General features: G+C 41.2%; 1 protein-coding gene across 1 annotated transcript in view; it reads left to right on the forward strand.

Moving 5' to 3' along the window:
• TSGA10 (testis specific 10) overlaps positions 1–12,572 on the forward strand; it is a 48,087-nt gene extending 35,515 nt beyond the window's left edge. The window contains 2 exon segments of the mRNA XM_086481904.1: positions 2,650–2,784; positions 12,137–12,572. Coding sequence (XP_086338030.1) covers positions 2,650–2,784; positions 12,137–12,572 — 571 coding nt within the window.
• The last annotated feature ends 8,197 nt before the right edge of the window (positions 12,573–20,769 follow it).

The following is a 20,769-nucleotide window of genomic DNA, read 5'->3' on the forward strand; positions in this document are numbered from 1 at the left end:
CTTCTAAACTTTTGGGTTAGATGTGCAAGTCAGTTTAAAAGGTGGCATCATTTGTGCTTCTTCAGCTACATAGAATGAGCCAGACTGTATGCTAATAACAGGAGTACCTTTGTTTTAAAAGAAACTCTATCTTCTTCAGACTGTTGTTTCTCTACTCCCCCTGTGTGAGTGCATCCATCTCATGGTGTACGGGGGGCTCCCTGGTATGGACAGCAAGTGTTTCTCCTTGAAGAGTTCATTGGCAGAAAGTTGAATCAGCCTCAGTACTTAATTTCTGCTCCTAGTTAAGAATAATTTGTTACTCATGTGGTTGTTTATAGTTGCAATAATATCAACATTTTGTTTACAGTTGGTTAGCCAAACAAATATTAGTGAGCCTATGCTGAGGCATCAGTTTTCATTCTTGAAGAGAATTTCTCTTCTAATTCAAGAGAATTACAAAGCTAGGTTCCATTATGCTTTCTGTAAGTCATTTGCAAAAAAATATGCAGAAATCTCAGACAGCAAAGACTGAAATGTTCTCGTATAAAAATCTGAGGCTGACAATAGATTTAGCTGTCTTTGAAAGGCTAGAGTTTGGTTTTTTGTCCCTGTTACAAGAATTTTATTTCTTTTCTGTTTTTCCTCAGAAAGTCATGCTTTACAAGAGCAGGTTATCGATCTCTCTTGCTTGCAGGGAAAGGGATTAAAGCTCCAAGTTGGCTTCTTACAGCCAATCTATTTTTCTGGTACTGACAAGTGAATACCAGGAAATTAGCCAGAGAGGAAAAATATATCACTAAAGTCAGTATCATGATAGTATATAATGGAAGAAGCAGATGTCAGTACTGACTGGGGTTTTGTGTTGTCAGTTTAAACAAGTGGGTAGATGATATCCTTGTTCTAACACTGACTTAGCTAGTTGTATTGATTTACTGCCTTGGTGCAGGATAAAATAATGCCTGAAATTAGGAGGTGGAAGTGCTGATGCTGTCAGGCCTTGAATGAGCACCAACACAGTGGTACCAGGAGGCTTAGTCCACCTGTCTGGGTTTTTCCTTACCAGTCACGAAAAGCACTTCTCCATCCCTCCCATCCTCCTGACTGTAGAAGCAGTTTGTACTCACGAGGAAACAACAGATTTGATTTATTGTCCTGTTCTGGCTCTGGTGACCAAGCACAGGGACTGACTGTCAGGTACCCCTGGACAGGCCCAAATGCATGACTTGAGTATCTTTTTATCCCTTTCCGTTTCTTGACCCACCTTTTTGCTGCCTTTTTATCTCCCTTTCTTTGCTCCAGTCTCCTCCCAAATAAAAAACTTGCCCATAGTTACTTTTCCCCATCGGTCACAGTTTGGTTACATTCATACCCATACTTGGTAACTGGGCAATGTTACCTGTGAGAGGTGCAAGCAGCTGCACTCTGACTTCCCACTATTGGATGCCAGCACCATCTTGACCATTAAAGACAGTACAGCATGTGCATAGTAAAGCCCTTCAAAGCAATAATGCTAGTAAGACTAGCAGTCAATGTAGATAAGTCTGGTTGCGTAGTCTTTGCGGTGCACGATACCTCCCCAGGCACAGGGTTGTGGGATGTTGGTTGCTGGGTGGGAGACTGTTACTGTTTCACTGGACTTCTGTTGCTAGAGTGAGCCCTTTTCTTGCCTGTAGATTCAGCTCCATGAGCTGGTGCTGGATCTGCTCGCTCTCTTGCAGGTTATGGTGATCTGCTTCAGTGGTCCACTCCATAGGTAGGTCTGTGGTAATGGCTGTGCCACACTGGGGCTGCTTTCAGTTCAATACCATACAGGCAGTCCTTGTTTGCAAGGTTTTGGGCAACTTGGAGTCCTTTTTTCCAGCCTGGGTCAGTGCTATCCTTCCAAAACACCCGTTCATTTGTAACGAACTGTTGTCCAAGTTTTACTGGAGTCACATGCTGAAACTCAGGGGTTGTTGTAGCCACCCTTCCTAGCAGTTTCCCAATCCAACCCAGACTAGATTCTCCCCATGTAAACAATTAGCAGCCTGAAACCAGAAACCCAGATGAGTACGTACCTCCAAAATTTTCCAGTGTATCATCCAATCCCAGGTACTTCCTCCCCAGACGCCCAGATGCAGGAGTAACAGATTGATCCAGTATCCAGGCCCCACCCCTTGCAGTCAAAATGACTAGATTACTATTTTACCACTTTCCCACTGGGGAGTCCAGCGTCTCTTAAATATCCATCAGTTTCAGGGCACTTCAGGTAGGCTCTAGCCCACTGGCCTTGCCAACTCAAACAGCACAAGAATACCTCAAGCAACACTTCTTAGATTAATACCATTGGTGATTTTAGTGATTGTCCTTATGTTGCAGACTTGTGAATAACGTTAAAAATAGGCTCTTCCTCCCTGGAGATTTTTACAATTTTGAATTTAAACCACAGCAACTATGGCTAGCTTCTGTCTTTTAGGGTAAATAGAGACAATGGATATGTAGAACTAAATTTGAGGGAGTAATAGAGAGAGAGTCACTAATCTGTCATTCAGTGAAGGAGATGATGAACACTACATCTTCTTTTAAAATAAAATGAAATTTAAAAGTTGACAATATTATAATGGCTATGAGATCATTTTGATTATTTTTGAAAACTGCTTAGTCTTACTGTAAAATGATTTTATTTAGGCAACGTGCTATACAGGAGCTTCGACACCGGAATCGTACAATCTCGTATCAGTTGAGCTCTACATTAAGAACATCATTACATGAACATTCTCATCATCAACTTCCTGATTGGTCTCCAGACTACTCCCTGGAAGGGTAAATGGTTCAACAACATTTAAGTTCCAAACACTGAGGAGAAAAAAAAAAAAAATAAAGGATGAACTCTGATATTTCTTGTTGAAATATTGACTGAATTCCAAGGAATTACATTGTTTCAAGAAAAGTTGCAAGAATATTCAGGATCACAATCTTTTGATGGTACTCCTTTTATTTTGTTTTATTGAGCTGTATCAAAACTATATGGTTAATAGCAACGACTTGCACTGGGATTCTACAGTCAGAAATTCTTAAAACAGTAACAGAAATAATGCTACAGAAAAATCTCTACTTGTGTCAAGGGTTGAGGCTGGGCCGGCCACTGAGGAATGACAGATGCTGTCTATTAACCCCTCTCCCTCCCCAGAAGGGGAAGAGAGAGAACAAGGGAGAGAGATTTATGGGTTGGAAAAGAAAATTAAACCAGCTTTAATGAAACAATAGCAATAGAAGAAAATAATAAAAATAAGAAAATAATGAAATATATACAAATAGACATGAAACCAATGCTAAACCCAACCTCCCTGATGACGATAAGTCACCAGTGACACTGCAGGGCTGGCACTGGGGCAGTCCCAGGCTGGACTCAGCAGCAGATGGGAACCAGATGCAGGAACTGGATTCAGGCACACACGGATCGGGATCGCAGGCAGAACAGACAGAGTCCTCCTTGGATGTCGGCCATCGAAGAAGAGAGCTTAACCCTCGTGATCCCTCGGCTTTATACTGAGTATGACGTGTATGGGATGGAATACTCTGTTGGTCACTTTTGGATCACTTGTCCCATTCGCTCCTCCCCACAGGTGCGGCCTTTCACTTCCTTACGACCACATTCACTCCCGGCACCCCAACATGGGGTACAGAATTTAGCAGTGACCTTGGTTGCTATAGGAGCAAGTATAAGCAAGAGCCTCTCTGCATACCATTGCTTGGTATTAACTATAAACATCGAGCGTTATTACTGCTAGAAGCAGCCACTGTCTGGAAAAACACGCTGTTGGTTTCAGAAAGTGTAGTTACTCAGAAGAGGCTTAACTGAAAAGCAAAATCACTGAACAGAATTAGTTCTGGTTTAGCTCAAACCAGGACAACTTGACTTGCCACCGTTTTGTGCAGGTGTAGATGTAAATATTTTCGTCTTTCCTACATAAAAGCCCTTAACCATGCAGCCTCTCCTTTTCCAGTAGTTTTCAGGACAGTTTTCACTCTATATATGTGCATTTTTTACAAGAAACGTAAGTGCATTCTAAAAGTCTTCAAATACTTGTAACCCTGAGGAGGAGCAAGCCCAACTTTCCTTCTGACAATGAGTGAAATGGAGCCTCCATAACGTGCAGCTACTCCCCTGCCCATTTCAGTCTCAGCTTGGTTTCATGTTTGGTAGCTGCATGCTTGCTGCATCACGCTCTTTTGGTGGATGGATGGCAGCACACATTAAAAAAAATCTGCCAGTTGAGGGGGGGAAAAAGTCTCGATTCATGACTTACAGGAAATAATTACTGCTTTTGAGATGGCTATGTACTTCCAAGATTAATTTTGTTAATACTTTGTTAACTGAGATTATTACCTTTGGCACTTAGTTAATCTTTGTTATCACAGGCTCCTCTAAGTACATATGTCCTAAGAAAACATGGTAAGTTTCCTCAGGTCAGTGAGCTGGTTCTGGTACCCTCAGTAGGAAAACACAGCTGTGCAAGACAGTGATTTTCTAGCTATTGTCAGTCCTGGATAGCAAGTACAGGGAGTCTTTATTCCTCTGATAGAACTGCATCCACTCCTTCTTAGTCTGAGTACAGCATAGCTCTTAAATTTGTTGAAATAAGCATTGTATTATTTGGAACAGTTTAATTTACTTTTAATTACCATAACACTTTCTTCTCTTTTTGATATCGAATACAGAACAGAGGGGATCAATCCATGTAGTCACCACATTGATAACTACTGATTGTGGTGCTTTTTCTATTTGTATCACTCCCTTTTCAGGGTGATAGAATTCCTTTCTAATTAATAAACTTCTAGCTAAATACCAAATCAAGACTAATCTTCTACAAACTAGATTATGAATTCAACTCTCTTCTTGTTTGCTTTTTTGGGTTTTGTGGTGTTTTGGAGGTTTTTTTCTTCCTGGCTGGCCTTATGTGGCATGATCTGCTTTTGAATGTTTCTAGTGAGTTTAAAGACTAAAACCGAAATATGTGAGCCAAGTATAAATACTTAGTTTGCTTAAAATCTTCAGCTGTTTTAAGCTAAATCTTTATCAATTAAATCAATGTAGCTTTTGAGTGCAAATGAACTCAAATTTTTTTTCTGCTTAATTATTTTCCATTTTTGAGTACTCAAGATACTAATATAATTCATAACTTTTTTCCTCATCCAGCTCTTTGTTGTACTTTTTCGGTTAAGCAGGAAGAACTAGGGTTGCTCCAGACTTATTTATTTATACTAAATGGTTTGGGGTTGTTTTCATTAAAAAAAAAACCCCTGTGCAATAAAGACTGAACTTTGGCAATCTGTGCTATGTTTTAAAAGCTTAACTGGAAAGAATTTATCAGGTTTGTGCAGTGTAGTGCTACAGGGATGAATAAAATAGCCTGGTGATAAGGCTGTCCTGAGATAGAGCAGAGATCGGAATCTGGATCTGTCTGCTTTGTATAAATGATTTACATTTGATTTACCTAGGTCTGGGTGCGTGCTCTACTGTCCAGAACACTAAAGTTCTGGATAAATTTTATCAAGAACTTAAAGTCTGACGGAAGAAGACAGAATAGTAGAAATATCTGGAATATTTATGAATGATGAAATAATTTCCCTCCCAGCTGACTCTAGAAAGATTCAGAAAAATTCATTGAGACCAGAACAAAAGAAAAAACAATGTAAAATATGGCCAGAGAGTAAAGGCAAGAATATTAATGCAAATATTGGGTGTAATCATCAGCAGAATCACAGAATTAAGACTTTTAAAATAGATACATGGGGAATTGATGAAACATGATCTAGGTGTAAGTTCTTACAGAATACTTCTAGTATTAAGTAAGGAACTTACTTCTACTTCTGTGAGTTACTTAGCAGGATACTACTAGAAATAGTCCTCCAGGAGGTGAAATTTCATTTTTCAATTGCTTGAACACAGGTTACCAGGGATTGAAAAAGGTACTGTAGAAACAACTACTCATTGGTAGAGAGGCTTCTTCCACAGCTGATGTGTGGAAGTGACTCTGCCATACGTGAGGTATGAGATAGCAGTGCTGGAATCACCATTAATACCCTTCCTCCTCTCCAGTGTTTTGGTGCTGTTTTAGCAGACAGACCAAATGGTGGGAGATGAGGTAGTCACCTTTTTATTTTACTGAGAATGTGAGTAATATCAGAATTAAATAACTTTTTTTTCTTTTTCCGTCTTTCTGTCTGTCTTTATTGCACAAGAATCCTTGTTTCAGTAGATTGAAAAGGATGGGCCTTGTAGCTTGTCTTGCAGACCTAGTGGGAAAGACCTTTTGTGTCTGATTTTTGTAAGTGATAGGAGTCCAAAGCTTGCCTTTCACTTCAAAGAGCATTATAGCACTTTTGTACGATAAAATCTAATCCTTCAAATGATCTGGATTGACTGTTGAAGAGACTGGGAAGCCTGCTGAAAGTGCTTTCAGAATCAAAACATTTTGCACATGGAAGCTTCAGAATGTGTTTCTGTATTCACTGAACATGAAACAAAATAGATTTCTTCTTCTTTCTAGGCATTCTTGTTTCAAGGACTTACAATGTTATATTCACAATGGCTTGTGAAGACTCTGCACACCATCTGGAGAGTTAAAGTTTAACGCTCATTTAATTATGATTTTTCCCTGATGAATGCTAAATTTTATTAAATCTATTTCACAAATGCTTGCACAGGTTTTTCATTACTCTTGATGACGTTCAGTGGGAAGAAATCAGTCTAGATAGCTTCCTGTCCCACCCTTCACCCAGCTCTTGGGTGAGTTGGCCCATCTCAGTAAACAGAAAAAACCCTGCAAGTTCCATCGACTTTACTGACAGTGTGCTTTTATTTTAAAAGTGTGCATAATTTAAAAAGGTTATTGTTACAACTGAAAAAAAGGGAAAGAAAATAACAACCTGAAACTTTATTGGGGGGAAAAGCATCTGTATTCAGGTGTTATGATTTGGATGTATTTTTGCTGAACCATGTGGGTATTATGCTTGAGAGAATATGCTTGCTGTGCCATCTCAAGATAGGAAGAGTTTGGGTTTTTTTTCCCCCCCTTCAAACCAGACTGACTTATTAATTTGGATACATAAGACAGTAATGCCAGCAGATAGCAGTGTTTCGATATCCACCTACAAAGACAGGTATTTTTTTTATGTTTCCATACATACTGGAGGTGTGTTCAGCTTCTAAGAATTTTATTAAAACTGCATGAAGCTTCTACTTAGAGTTCTTTAATATGAGTGAGTACTGTTTGGTGATAGTTACTGGCACTTAAACTTGCTCAGAATTTCTGCACTTTATGTCATAACATTTGTCTGTGTTCCATATTCTCACACTTCAAATGCAAGAGAAAATGTAACATTCACTCCTATAAATCATCTGGGAAATCTATACTTCTGTATTTGGAAACAGAGAAGTAATTCCTGTTTAATTCATTTAAATTATCTATTTTTTTAATAGATTCGTTCTTCTTGGCTATCTTCATAGAAGAATTTTAAAAAAAGATCTCTGGTTTGTTTTTGAAAGCAAAGGCACATTGGTCATGGTAATGGTTTAAACATGCATCTTGCATGTATGTTCCTTCATATGAATTTGATTTGTGAGAACCTGACTACTAAACATTAACATTCATATTTGAGTAATGATTAAAGACAGCATAACCTATATGAATGCTCCTAACTGCCTTTTAAAACCTGTTGATGTGAGCTGTAGATACCATTCTATGTTGCTTTTTAGGAACAGGTAGCTTTAAAGAGCCTGTAAAAGTATTTTGATGAATAATGTAAAAAAAAAAAAAAGTAAAATGTAAATAATATATACCTGTAACATAAATTCTAGGATTATCTTCCATAACAGCAACAATCATCTGATTTTAATTTGTAGGTCCTGATTCTTCATTCTTTATTGGGTGGACAGACACAGAAGCCATTTCAGCAATCACCAGTGTTAATGGGACTGCCTCAAGTAATAAAGACTGTAGGATCGGACATAATGATATTAACCATTTCCACATTATGCAGTTATTAAAAGTCATATTGTACACTTTTCCCAGATGATGGATGATGAGATATTGTTTTCTGAGAAGATGAGAAAGTTGTCTGCTCTTCTGCAATCCTACTGCCATGGTGATTTTTTTTTTTTTTGTAGAAGACATTCACAAAAAAAGTTTGAAATGTGATCTATAAAACTAATACCCTGTAATTTAGAAGATGAAAAGGAGAGGTCAGATAAACATAAAATAGATAAAAGTGAGTTCTTTTGGGGAGTGGATGTACTGCGCAGAGGCCCATGTCCTAAGCTGTAGTTCCTTAGTTGCCATAATGATAGCTTTTCTGTGTAAGATCATAAAGAAATCTGTCATGAGTTGCTCCCCTACAAAGTAAATGCGCAAGATTCTTAAGCAATTTGGGCTTTAAAATTCCTCTCTTAAGTAGAGAGGATTAAGGGAATATGAGATTATAAATATCACAGTGTAATAAATGTGCTTTTTAAGTAAAAGCCTTTATTATTAGGGTTAGGCTTTCATTGCAAAGCGTTACACAAATGAGAACCTTGTTTTTCTGCAGGCAAATTGCAAAGGGATGATCAGGTCATGGATGGGGCCAAAGGAACTTTTGTCAATGGTGATGGGATATAGATTTAAAGTGACTTCTGACAGCGGTTAATTGCTATGTAATTACTGATGGTTAAAAAAAGAAAAATTATTAAAGTTGAGTATATTTAGAGAGCAATATCACTGTAGTGGCAATTCCCTATGTCTGACCTAACGCAGTCAGAAACTGAAAGAAAGAAAAAATGCAAGAATTAATTGAATTTGCTGAAGTTTTTGAATAATACCTTTTAGTTTAACAAAAAAGCTGCTTGTTGGCAATGTCTGTAGTAATAGCCCAAGAGGACTTGAGGCTTCGAGCAACCTGTTCTAGTGGAAGGTGTCCCTGCCCATGGCAGGGGGGGTTGGGACTAGGCGATCTGTAAGGTCCCTTCCAACCCAAGCCATTCTGTGATTCTATGACTTGAAGAGCGTTTATTGGTTGGGAATTGTATGTTCTGCTCCAAAAAACCTTCAGACCATTGCTGAATATGAAACTTTGCTTCATCCTTAAGTAAAGAGAGATAATGAGCTCAAACTGAGTATTTACAGTTCTTTACTTTTGGTTGCAAACTCTCTAATCTGTAACACGCCTTAATTTTTTCAAAAACCAGGAAGTACTATTGAATGTGCCCGAACTGAAATGTGTTATACATTTTGTGATAGCATCTATTTCCTCATAACGTGGGTTACCTGTGGTAGGGTGATTTTCTTACTGTTGCTTTAGTACAGTATTTTGGTTGGAAAGAAACCTACACCAAAAATCTATTTATCATTTGTTTGCATTCGTGACATTTATTTGCAACTGTGAACAATGCTATACTTGATTTTTATACTTATTTTTTTAATTTTACCACAATATTTTTTACGTAGGCAAACGTGAAAATGCAATTTGTGGTTTTATATGAAATAGGAGCATGTTAAACTTGTTCTCAGCTATTCTGTGATGGTCTAAAAGTATTTGGTTTGCATAACAAAGAATCCTGTAGTATTTAAAAAAGTATTGCTACTCTTCTGCAGCACTATTTTTCTAATTTCTAGCCACCAGTTGCAGAGTTGTTTCCAACTGAGTTTGCTTACCCACGGCAATGGAAACCATTAATCAGTAGAAAGTATTTTACTTGACCATAACTGATTTACATGGTTTGTAGAAGAAAGAATTCAGTGCTTTTGGTATCCTCCCTCCTTAGTCTCTTTTTCTTCATACTAGAAGAAACAAGAGTTGCTGTGTATACAGAACAGTATCTCCATCACTGAGGAGATGAAGAGGAAGAATCCACTGTCTGTTGCTAGGTAGAAGTATTTCACTGCTGTTTGTAAAATCTTTGCAAGCAAGCTTTCAGCGGCATTTGGAACCGTGTACCTATGTCATTTATCCTGCTGTTTCCACTCAAAGAAAAACAGATTATTCCTGCCCCCCCTTTCAGTCACTAATAAAGCTTGGACTTCAGCAAGATGTACTCAAAGATTCTGCTGTCAGTGTTAAAGCAAGCACTTTTAGCCTCTGACCAGGAAAAACACTTATGGTGTGGGGTGCTCTCTGGTACTTCTGCAGCTGAGCGTTTGGTTTTATGCCCTGCCTTTCTTCTGAGAGCAACTAATCCCGTTGGTATCAGTGTAGGCTGTGGAGTGTTAGAAAACCACACGGCTATCAGCATCAGATATACTTAAGCAGCTCTGTTACTCACTTGCTTTTGTATATTTAAACTGACTTTGATATTATCAGATCTTAAATGATACTATAGAATGCAGATAAAGTCAGTATATATGTAATATTTAACTAGTTAATTTGCATTAGCTGCTCATTCCATGTCTTGATTTCAGTATGAATAGCCTTGCAACAAGGAATGCAAGTTGTTTTACTGATACAGACTGGCCTGTCTGTAAAGAAGCATGATCTTTTAATAAAAGAAGGAAGAGGGGTTTTTGATGTACCTGGCACTCCTAATGATCCTTCCTCTGATCCACTGAACCTTCATATTAATTTCCAGCAGAGGGAGTATGTGAAATGAAGATGAATGAATCATACGTAGCTTTGTGGTATTAACATACACAGTTATCTGAACACGTGGAAAGATGTTTCACAGGTAATTTTACATTTTGGACGCTTTCCACACAGAAGAAAAATAGCTTTGGTAAGGTGGATAAAATTTTCGTGTGACTTGACTTGGATTGACTATGTCAAAACATATATCCTTGTTTCATGACGAGGATCAGATTTTTTTATTAATAAACTCTGAAAAAGCAAAGGTTGCTTATAATTAAAACATTATGTATTAGACATGGCCTGAAATGATGTTCCCATCCAATGGCTTTTTTTGACCTGACTCCCTAACATACTGCGATTTGATTTTTCTCTAGGCTGTCCCACATTTGACTTTCATTAAAAGACATGAAACAGTTTAATAATTTATTTCAGCAGATGCAAAAGTCCAAGCTTAAAGTTTCCTAGCTTGTGCTTCCCACCTACATTGTATTTTCAGTGATTTTTATTTCCTGAGGTCGATGAACAAACATTTTTTTAATCTTGAATGCAGCCTACACCCAAGCAATTATATAGAGTACACAAAGCAGAACACTTCTTTGTTGTCAGAGCTGCAGTGCAACCTAGAAGGTGAACAATGTGCTTTTCAGATTTGCTTTACGCAAGGGTATGTCTTTCCTGCACGCAGTAATATTTTATAAAATGACTGTTGCCAGAATAGCATACTCATTTTAAAAGCAATGCTACTTAACAGAAATAAAACCTATAATTGAATTTCTTCTTCGCCCGCATTGGCTGCTCTAGATGTAACATTGAAACGATTTCTGATTTCAAGACTGAGTGTGCACCAGTTTTCCATTTTCATTTCTGCTCCCCTTACCTCTGCCCTAAGAAGTGAGCAAGCTCCACAGCATTTTTCTTTGTAACACTTTTACCTTGGACTGCGAGGCAAGGTAGTGTGGTGTTTGTTCTTTTTCTCAGGCGACGCCTGTGTTTTCTATGCAAAACTGCTGTCCTTAGACTCGCTGACTTCATGCCAGAGAGACTCTTCAGGGACAAAAATGGGCTCATGCCGAAGCTAGAACTCACAAGTTTGAGAGCAATTTATTGAAATAGATAGACACCAAAGTGGGAAACTACTCTGTTGATGTTATTTTTTGTCAATTCTTCCATCCAATTCCTCCAGCCTTCCTTCTTCACTTCTTCAGTGGAAACTAAGCTCGAGTATCCAGATGTACTACTATTCACAGCTGCAACTTCAGCTAGAGCCTTTCACTCTGATACCACTGCAAGGATCTTGACTTTTGGTGTTTGGGGTTTTTTTTGTGTGTTGGGGTTTTTTTTGTTTGTGGTTTGGTTTTTTTTTTTTTTTTAATTTGGGTCTGATCTGCTTTTAGCAGATGTACCTACTGCCTGTACCTGCATGCTGCAATTACCCCGCCAACCCCAACAGCCTTTAACCCTGGAGAGGGCCAGTTGCTGCCTTACACCGCTGAGAGGGTAGGCGAAGGGGAAAGAAAAGCCCAGGTGGAAAGCTCCGAAACAGCTCTTTGACAATTGCTCCTCTGCCCCTCAGCCCCGGTAGCTCGGGGGCCCGGCCGCGGGCAACGTCTTCCCAAGGCCGGCCCGAGGCGGGGACCCGGGCTGCCCCGGCGGCCGTGCCCTTCGCCTCGGCGCCGCACCCCGCCCGCCGGCTCCCCGGGCAGCGCTGCCGGCTGGCCTCGCCTTTGGCCCGGCGGTTGCGGGCGGGTCCTCAGCCGCAGGTGGCTGCCGGGCCGGGCCGGGCCCGCCGGGCCGGGGAGGGGAGGAGTGAGGGAGGGCTGCGGGCAGGTGGCTGCAGGTCAGCGGCTCTGGATGGGCCGGTGCCGCCTGACTCACTCCCCGTCGCCTCCCGGGCGCTGCCAGCCGCCGGCACCCGCTCTTCTGCCACCCGCGGGCTGACGGTGCCCCGGGCTGCGCCGCGGCCGGCGGCGAAGGGCTGCCGCCTCGCTCCGCGCACGGGCCCCAGGTGAGTGAAGGCAACGCGGTGCCCCCTCACGGAGCCCCGCCGCCGGCAGCGTCTAAGTTAAGTCTCCGCGGAGCCACGGGGGAGGCCTCGGCGGCTGTGCCGCTCCCCGCGTTACCGGCGGCCCCCCGCGGCGGGAGGCGGGGAAGCCTGCCGGGAAGCGGCGGCGGCAGGTGCCCAAAGATGGACGCTGCGGGGGAGGGGGGAGGGCGGGGGGGGCGGGCAGGCTCGCCGCAGGCCGTTTGCTTCCCTTCATCCCGCCCGCGGGTCTCCCCGTTGCCCCCTCGCCTCGGACCGCCCGCCGGGATCCCCCTTTCCCTCAGCCCCGGGATTTGACCGCCCGCCTCAGCCCGCCGGGGGCGGCGCAGAGGGGCGAGGGCGGCTCCCTCTTGGCGGGCGCCGTTGTCGCCGGTGGCGGCGGGGCGCTGCCGTCGGGGGCGGGGAGGCCGGCCGGCGGGACGGGGCTGTGCTTCTCCATGTGCCCTCCTGCGCGCCTGTTTTTCTGGGAGTGAAGCGGCGGGAGACGCTCCGTCTGAATCGAAACAGGCGTTTAATGTCGGGGCCGAGCGCACGCAGCGGGAAGGCACGGGCACCGCTTTCCACCCCTTGGCGGTCGCCGCCCCGGGGTTTATCCAAGGTGTGAAGAGGGTTGCGGTCCCGCCGGTTCAACGCCCCTCAGCAAAGCCGGGTTCAGCTTGCGGGCGTGTTTTCTTGCCCTGAAAGGCTGTGGCTTTCCCTCCCCCTGTCCCTCAAATGCCTCACAAAACGCTGACGGAGCTTACTGCCTGAAATTGTCCTTAAACGTTGAGATTTCTCCCCCTCTTTAATGTGTGTCTGGACATGAGACCTGAAATACCACGAGTCAATTTTTCTCAGTATTATGTTAGCTTGTATTGACAAACTTTGCTGTCCATAGTATATTTAGTGTATTGAATTTAATTTGCACTGATAGATCTTGAGTCACTGTACAGGAATCTCTCTTCAGTTCAAAAATTTTAAGAGTGCGATGAAATTTTAGTTGTGAAAACATCATCCTGCCAGTTTTGCGATGCAATTAACTGACACCCCCCATATAGTTAATACCAATATAAACACTAATTGTTTGCATATTTTCACGCTAGTTAAAAACCTAATTTTTTTTCTATAGCTAGTTTAATTGTATTTATTTTGCATAAAATCATGCATGTCTTAGGCTTTATAAGCATATAAATACCAAAGCAATACAAAAACCAGTGAGAAGTGTGCTGTGGACTATACATTACATCCTTTGTCTGAGAGTAGATTGTTACTCCAGGTTGACACACACAAGATCTTGCAGAAGTTTTTCCTGTTCCCCTATTTTTCCATTATAAATCTAACGTACCATAATTAGCTCCCATAAATCTTTCTGCGGTGGGACATCATGTTCTCTGCTCAGTGCTGTATATTCTCCTGTATTTGTCATCATTAAAAAGTTCATTTGCTTTATCACTCACATATCATTACCTTCCAAAAATAGTAACCATGCATCAAAGCCTGTTTGAGACCGATACAAGGCTGTATATCATTTTTGCATCGGAGTAATTTCTCGTTCCTCGGAGCACTGTGCTGACAAACGCTGGGGCACTAGTCCTTTTCCCTGCAACGCAATACGGATTGCTTTTATGTAAATTTTAAGTGGAAGCGAGCTCTCATCAGCAGTTTCTGCAAGGCAAAGGTTAGATTACAGAAGGAAAAAATGTAACATTATTACTGGCACTTGCCTCCTAGCTCTTTAATCATTGAAAGAAGGCAGTTTCATGGAAGGAGTTGGCTTATCATTAAAGAAAAGGGAGCAGGTGCATCCAGTGATGAAGTAGGAACTTTCTGTGGTTGTAGTGATGGGTAATTAATTTGTCTATGTACAGACAGCAGAGTTTATAGACAGTAGAAGGTCTTGTTTATTTGCTTTCACAGTGGCCTTGTGAACTTTACTTCCACTGTGTTTTTTAATTAAAAATGTTTTCTTTAGCATGAAGTATGCTTGTGGATATATAGAATCTGATTCTTCTCTTGGAAAAAAAAAAAAAAAAAAGCTAACCTGTGCAGTAGTGGCTGCAGCAGTGTTGCTGCTAAGGTAGTGCATAGGAATGGGAGTGCCTTCCGCCTGCCACGGAGCTCTTCAGGGAAAAGGGCCCCGCGCACACATGGCCCGTAGCGGTACTGACATCCTCTGCGATCCCTCCGTGCAGGACATGAACAGCTGTCAGTTCCTTGGCTGGCGGATTCGGTGTTTATAGTCCTGACGGAAGAGTACCAAAGAGGAGGAAAGAAGGAGCTCCCTAATTGCAGGGACTGGCGCTGAACTTAACAGAGGAGCTGAAAATATGATTAAATTGAGGAAATGTCTCAGGCAAATATTTGTTGCGGTATCAAAGCTACATTTCAGATTCAGCAGGACTAAAGTGAAATCAATCGATGTCTAATGGCACAGAGACAAGTTCTCCTGTGTGAAGATTTAATAAGTGGCCATTGCCCCATAGAGCATCCGTCCGTTCCGCTCTGGGTTTCAGATGCGCATTGCCAGCACAACCAGTCTTTGACTGGGGCATTATAGCCAGAGTACATTGTGGACAGGGAGCCTGCAGAGCACTCACTGTGCAGAAAGCAAAGGTGTCTCCTTAGTCTGTTTTTACTGCTGTCACAGATCTCTTGTCCAGGGCCCTGCACAGTGTGCATCAGTTCTCTTGGTCTCTGAGGTCTTACTTCTTCACAGCAAGCGCTGGCTTTGGCTCGTTAAATGTAGTACATGATCCAGCAATGCACAGTTCGTTTATGTTTTCAGATGCCTAGAAGTGCCTTTCTGAGACTGCTGATGAACTGAATGTGTCTCGTTGGTATCAGTTCAAAACACTAAAGGACATCCATTTGAACATGGAAATCTTTGTTGGAAGGCAGTAGAATGAAGGCTGTACATGCCAGGATTGTAACACATTCGTATAGAGAAACCTAATTCGTTTCACAGCTTTGCACACTCTGAAAGAGAGTTAACAATCACAGGAGAGATGGAAATTCAATCATAAACCACTAAAATGTAATGTGTCCAAGGTATTAAATACACAGTCTTCTCTTACTGAGAGATTTATGGTTTGGTATTATTAAAGAGAAAAGAGAGGCAATACAAAAAGGTCAGGGAAGGAGACTATTTAGTTACCCATTTCGTTACAGTGAAATACCCATTCATGGACAGAATTGTCCCGTAAGGAAGCCAGCTTTATCTGTACCGAAGCATTTCTGTAGATTGCTACTCATCCTAAAGTCAGCAGAACTCACTCAAAATTTCTCCATCCTTCAGCTTTGGGTTTAATAAGGTCGGGTCCTCTCAGTTTATGTTTTTGAATAGGCCAATACTGGCACAAGTCCCTCCCCGGTGCCTTCTCGGTGTAGAACAGCAGCCTGTCTTGCTCCAGCACCCCATGTGAAGAGGGCTCAGCTATGTGTGTGTGATCTCATATCATCATTAACGGAAAGATCTTTCTAATTCAGTATCAAATTAGATTAACATTTTGCAGGTAGATGTGGATTAAACAAAGTGCAATGTAAGAGGCAAGGGGGTCTTTGGCTGCTCTGAAATACATTTGAAATGGAAGGTTTTAAAATTAAATACAAAGGTGAACAATGCAATCGCTACAGTAATTCTGGAGTACTTTAATTTTGGTGTCTATAAAGTGTGAACATCATGCGTTGTAGAATTCTGAGTGTAAAATGCCTACATCTGTTTGATGAGTTATAACAGGGTGAAACTAAAAATGTTGGCAGTTCAAAGGCACGCAAATGGGTCTGTCGGCATCTGGGAAAATACAGACAGCAGTCTGGGAGTATGGCAGAAATGTATTAGTAGATGTTTCTGCAAAACCAATCAGCAGCGATGTTTCTAAGGAAGCTGAGGCTTAAATAATCATTGTCTTGATTTCAAGGGTAACATTTTACTGTGTTCATACCTCTTCCAAGTCCCATTACTCCTGGTGCCTGTACTCTGTATAGCCTCAGCTGGAGCCAACTTCTTGCCAGTAGTAGCTTATCCAGTAGTTGTGGGAATTTGACTAACAGGAAACTGTCTTAGAGCGCTTTAAACAGCAGATGGAATATCTGCTTTTGAAGAGTGTGTTTGAAATGTACCTTGGGAGCAAGTTTCACTGTATGCATTGGTGATGCCTTAAGTTCTGACAAATTTTGAAGTAATTCAAGAGGAAAATTAAATTGATGACTCAGAGAAATATGTGTCAAAACAGGTGTAAGAGAGACAGTGGGATTTTTTAGCAGTTTGTCACCTTTGACTCTTTGTGACCTTGAAGAAGTCTAGTGAAATGTAATCACAAGAGTATTTACTTAGGGCAAACAGTTTTTTAGCCTGTCTGTTGATGAGATAAAACAGGACACCAATTTCTTTGGTATTTCTTCCAGTACCTTCTGTTTCTCAGAATTCTCAGGTCCGTGGTTCTCGGTGCTCTCAGCTGCTTCAGAGCAGACTTCATCAGTCAGCCCCGGGCGCATGGGAAACCCACGTGTGCATAAGCTGGTACGTACGTTCAGTGATGTCCTCTACCGGCTGGTTTCCTGATGAAGTCCGTTGCTAAGCTAAGACACAAGTAGCTTTAAAAAGAGTCCTTCAAGGCAAATATCTTGACTGTACCAAAGTACAACTTCTTCTTTTATGGGTACACTTACGGTGTTAGGTATGATGTGCAAGTCTGAGTTTGCAAGGGAGATACACTCTTGAGTGTACATAGAGTTATGAAAAGTGCTTCAGCTCGCACTGCTGAGCTATGGTCTCCATGAACAGTTCATTTATTCTATGGGTAAAAATACACAATGGCTCTGCTTTTTTTTTTTTTTTAAACAGCAAAGGAGGGTTGTTTTTTTTTTTTTTAAAGTCAATTTATTTTGAATGACATTGTTTAATACTGCCTCCTGAAGAGCTAAAACGTTGGTGTGCTTTGTATAGCACATGAAGGTACTGGGCAGGGGAGACAAGTTGCAGTTTTACCCTTTTGTATCAAAAGTGGCAAGTGAGATGGGAAGATTACCCAGTTTCTCTTTCTCCATGTCATTCTTCTTTTTATCACACCAGCTTCAGCAACTCTGCTATTTAAAGAAAAATAGAATAACAAAGGAACAGCTTCATCTTCTAACTCATTGTCTAATACAATGCTATCAGCTGCCTGTATTTTAGAATTATGGGTTTCGTTTGATTCTACACTTGATTAGATTTCTTTCCTTCCTAAAATGAACGACATTCTAGAACTGAAGAAAGAAGCTATAAATACAATGTAACACGGAACTTACAGGGCCCAGATGTGTAGATAAAAGGGCAGTGTACGCCATCAAAATTAGTAACTCCTGAAGTCTTACAGTTGTGACATTCTTTCCTGAATACTGGAATCGATACTGCTAAGCTTTTTGCAAGGTAGTAGGGGTTTGGGCAGAAGCAGGGCTGCACTGCATCAGCTGACCGTGGAAACACACGAGAGTTTCATAGATGCTTGGACAAATTGGAGGTTGAGGAGGGACAGACACGCTGTCGGTCCTAACTACTTCTGCTCCTAGAAGAAGAATGAACTGCGAATTTCTGCAGCTACGGGCCTTCTGAGTTGGTATAGTGTTTAATGCATCACCATTGAGTTGACAGCTTCATAGCTAGGAACGCTGTGCAAAACATCCATATGGCTTAGGTCTCTGCTTGTAAGACTACAGAACAGAGAAATTCTGAATTTACATCACTTTGTGTGCTGCTCTGCAGCGAAAGGGCACATAATTCTGGTCTCATCAAGATCTGTTTTTTACTTAATGATATGTGAGCTTAAAAAAACCCTATTGTACAGAAAAGCTATTGTGCAGAAAGACATAGGGAGAGGAAGAGAATTAATGTCACTGCTTAGTGGTGCTGATCAGTGTACAGAAGTAAGAGCATGAAGTAAGTATATGTAAGAGTCGCTGGTGAGAGTTCTCCATTTGGCCTCACAGAAACTTTAGATTTGGTTTCCAGCCCTGTCTTCTGCACCGTAGGCTGGTCGTGTAGTGCGCTCAGGCTTTCTCTCTGTTGTTCAGAAGTGACCACTCGTGCTAGTTTGGTAGACATTCACCCTGGAGTCCTCTGTTCTTCTCAGACCTGCTGACAGCAGAGTTTTCATCAGAAGACATCAGAGGAGGCAAAACTGGGAAGATCTTTGGGGTTGAAAATCACAGAGGAAAGATGACAAAAGATTGTCCCCTCAAATTTCACGTTTCTCTTGGTGGAGGGAGGTGTGTTGAAGGTTTTCTCAAAGGCTAAACAATGCAATTTTTATAAGTTTAAATGAAAATCAAAACTGTGCAGAGGTAGTGTGGTGTTCAGAAAGACTATAGGTGGCAGCATCATAATAAAATAGCGTTTACTTGATGTCTTTAGCCAAACAAAGATCAGTCCTTAGTTCCTTCTACGGCTTGTCATGAATGAATATTCAAAAGAGTGTGAATCAAAAAGAGCAGATGAGAAATTTGTTTGAGTTGATGACCATTTAAGCAAACAGTTAAAATAGGTCAATCAATAGCTTAAATCTGTGTGTTCTCAGTTTTGTAAGCATGAATGAACATGTAGACTTGCAGAGATCCTCCTTCTTGGTCTGTTCAGGCCAGCAGTGGTAGCTGAATTTTGCTACATAATCCCAGCATGAAAAAGAAAACGCTATCCTCATCAGCACTGTTCTCTCAGGATTTTGAAGAAAGACAAGTTGTTGTATTTCAATGAAGTGTTCTGAATTTTCCCGGGTGGCTACTGTCTTTGGGACACTGAAGGCAGATGGACTCTAAAGGCTGATTTTTTTCTGAGAGGAGTGCTCAACAGTTTATGAAAATGGGGCCTATTTTGGGTGTTTTAAACTTGGCTTCCAAACATAAATACACCCAAGTTAATTTTGAAAAAAGACAGCCCTTCTTACAATAAGGAGGATAATGTTTTTTACTTCTGTCCCTTCTACTTATGATTAAGGTTTATGGGCACATTTAATGTGGTATATTATCTTGTGCCAGCGTGTGCTGTCATTTTCTCATAGTGTGCTAATTGCTTTATAGCAGAAATTAGATTTTTTTTTTTTCCAGAGCCCAGGGAGAGCTGTCTGGCAGGGCACAGTTTCACTTTCTTGTCCAGATGCATCCCCCCGAAATCAGTCAGCCCCAAATTATCAAAGTGAAGTCATAGACTGTATCTTGTCCATTGGTTTCTTGTTCCTCACCAACCTGCTTTATAAGATACTGTCTAGTGTACTGCTCTCAAATGCTCACTTCGAATATGTATTTATCTCAGAAGTTATTTGACTCAAAATAATGGGAGCTATGGTAGACAATATGTATGGATTTTTTTTTATTTTATAGCCTAGCTGTTTTTCACATCTTTCTGTGAGATGGGAGTTGGAAGAAAGTATGCTCATGCTGCAGACTTATATAATTGCTGCTGAACTGACTGATGAAGAGTGTTGTGATTCTTGTCTAGTTTAGTCTTTCAAAGTGAGGTGATAACTGTGTATCGGTGCTTTAAACTGGTCACACAGATTACAGAGTTCTGGATAACATGCATCACTGAAAGGATGCTGGCGGAAAAAGTAAAATGTCACTGTGAAAATTGTTTGTTCTTTCTAATGACTTCAGGTTCCCTTTTTTTAATTACTTCCGCAAAAACACTTTGACAGAATGCCAAACCAGCGTGAATTAAACTCCTTAACTATTTCTGCCCGTCTTGTGTCTCATGTTACCAGGCAATGTTGAAATTTACCTCAACAGCTTCCATGGGACTTCCATTTATTTGCTCAGAGATTGAAGCAAGATCTCAAAGCTGAAATATGCAGGTGATGTTTTCTATCCACTCAGGAGAAGGAGGAAAACGCTTGTAGTATTACTTCCCTATTTCTTTCATAACCCAGCAAAATGGATTAGAGACATTGTACTTGGGTGCCAAGGGATAACAGAGGCATCTCTCTTAACGCAGAGGCTTTTAACATCTTCAGTGATATAATTCCAGTCAACTGCAGTAGGATTGAGGCACCTAACCTGAAAATCCCACTGTTCATCTTATCAGCTGATGATTCCTATTCATTGCAAGAATTGATGGCTCCCATCTCTGTCTTTACGCATTTAATGGCTCTGAAAACCTGACTCTCTAGGACTATATGTCTAAACAGTGGATGCTCTGGGTGAGCTTCTGAGTACCGGGT

This window comes from Leptosomus discolor, chromosome 1, assembly GCF_034619465.1.
Source record: "Leptosomus discolor isolate bLepDis1 chromosome 1, bLepDis1.hap2, whole genome shotgun sequence".
NCBI classification, from domain to species: Eukaryota; Metazoa; Chordata; class Aves; order Leptosomiformes; family Leptosomidae; genus Leptosomus; species Leptosomus discolor.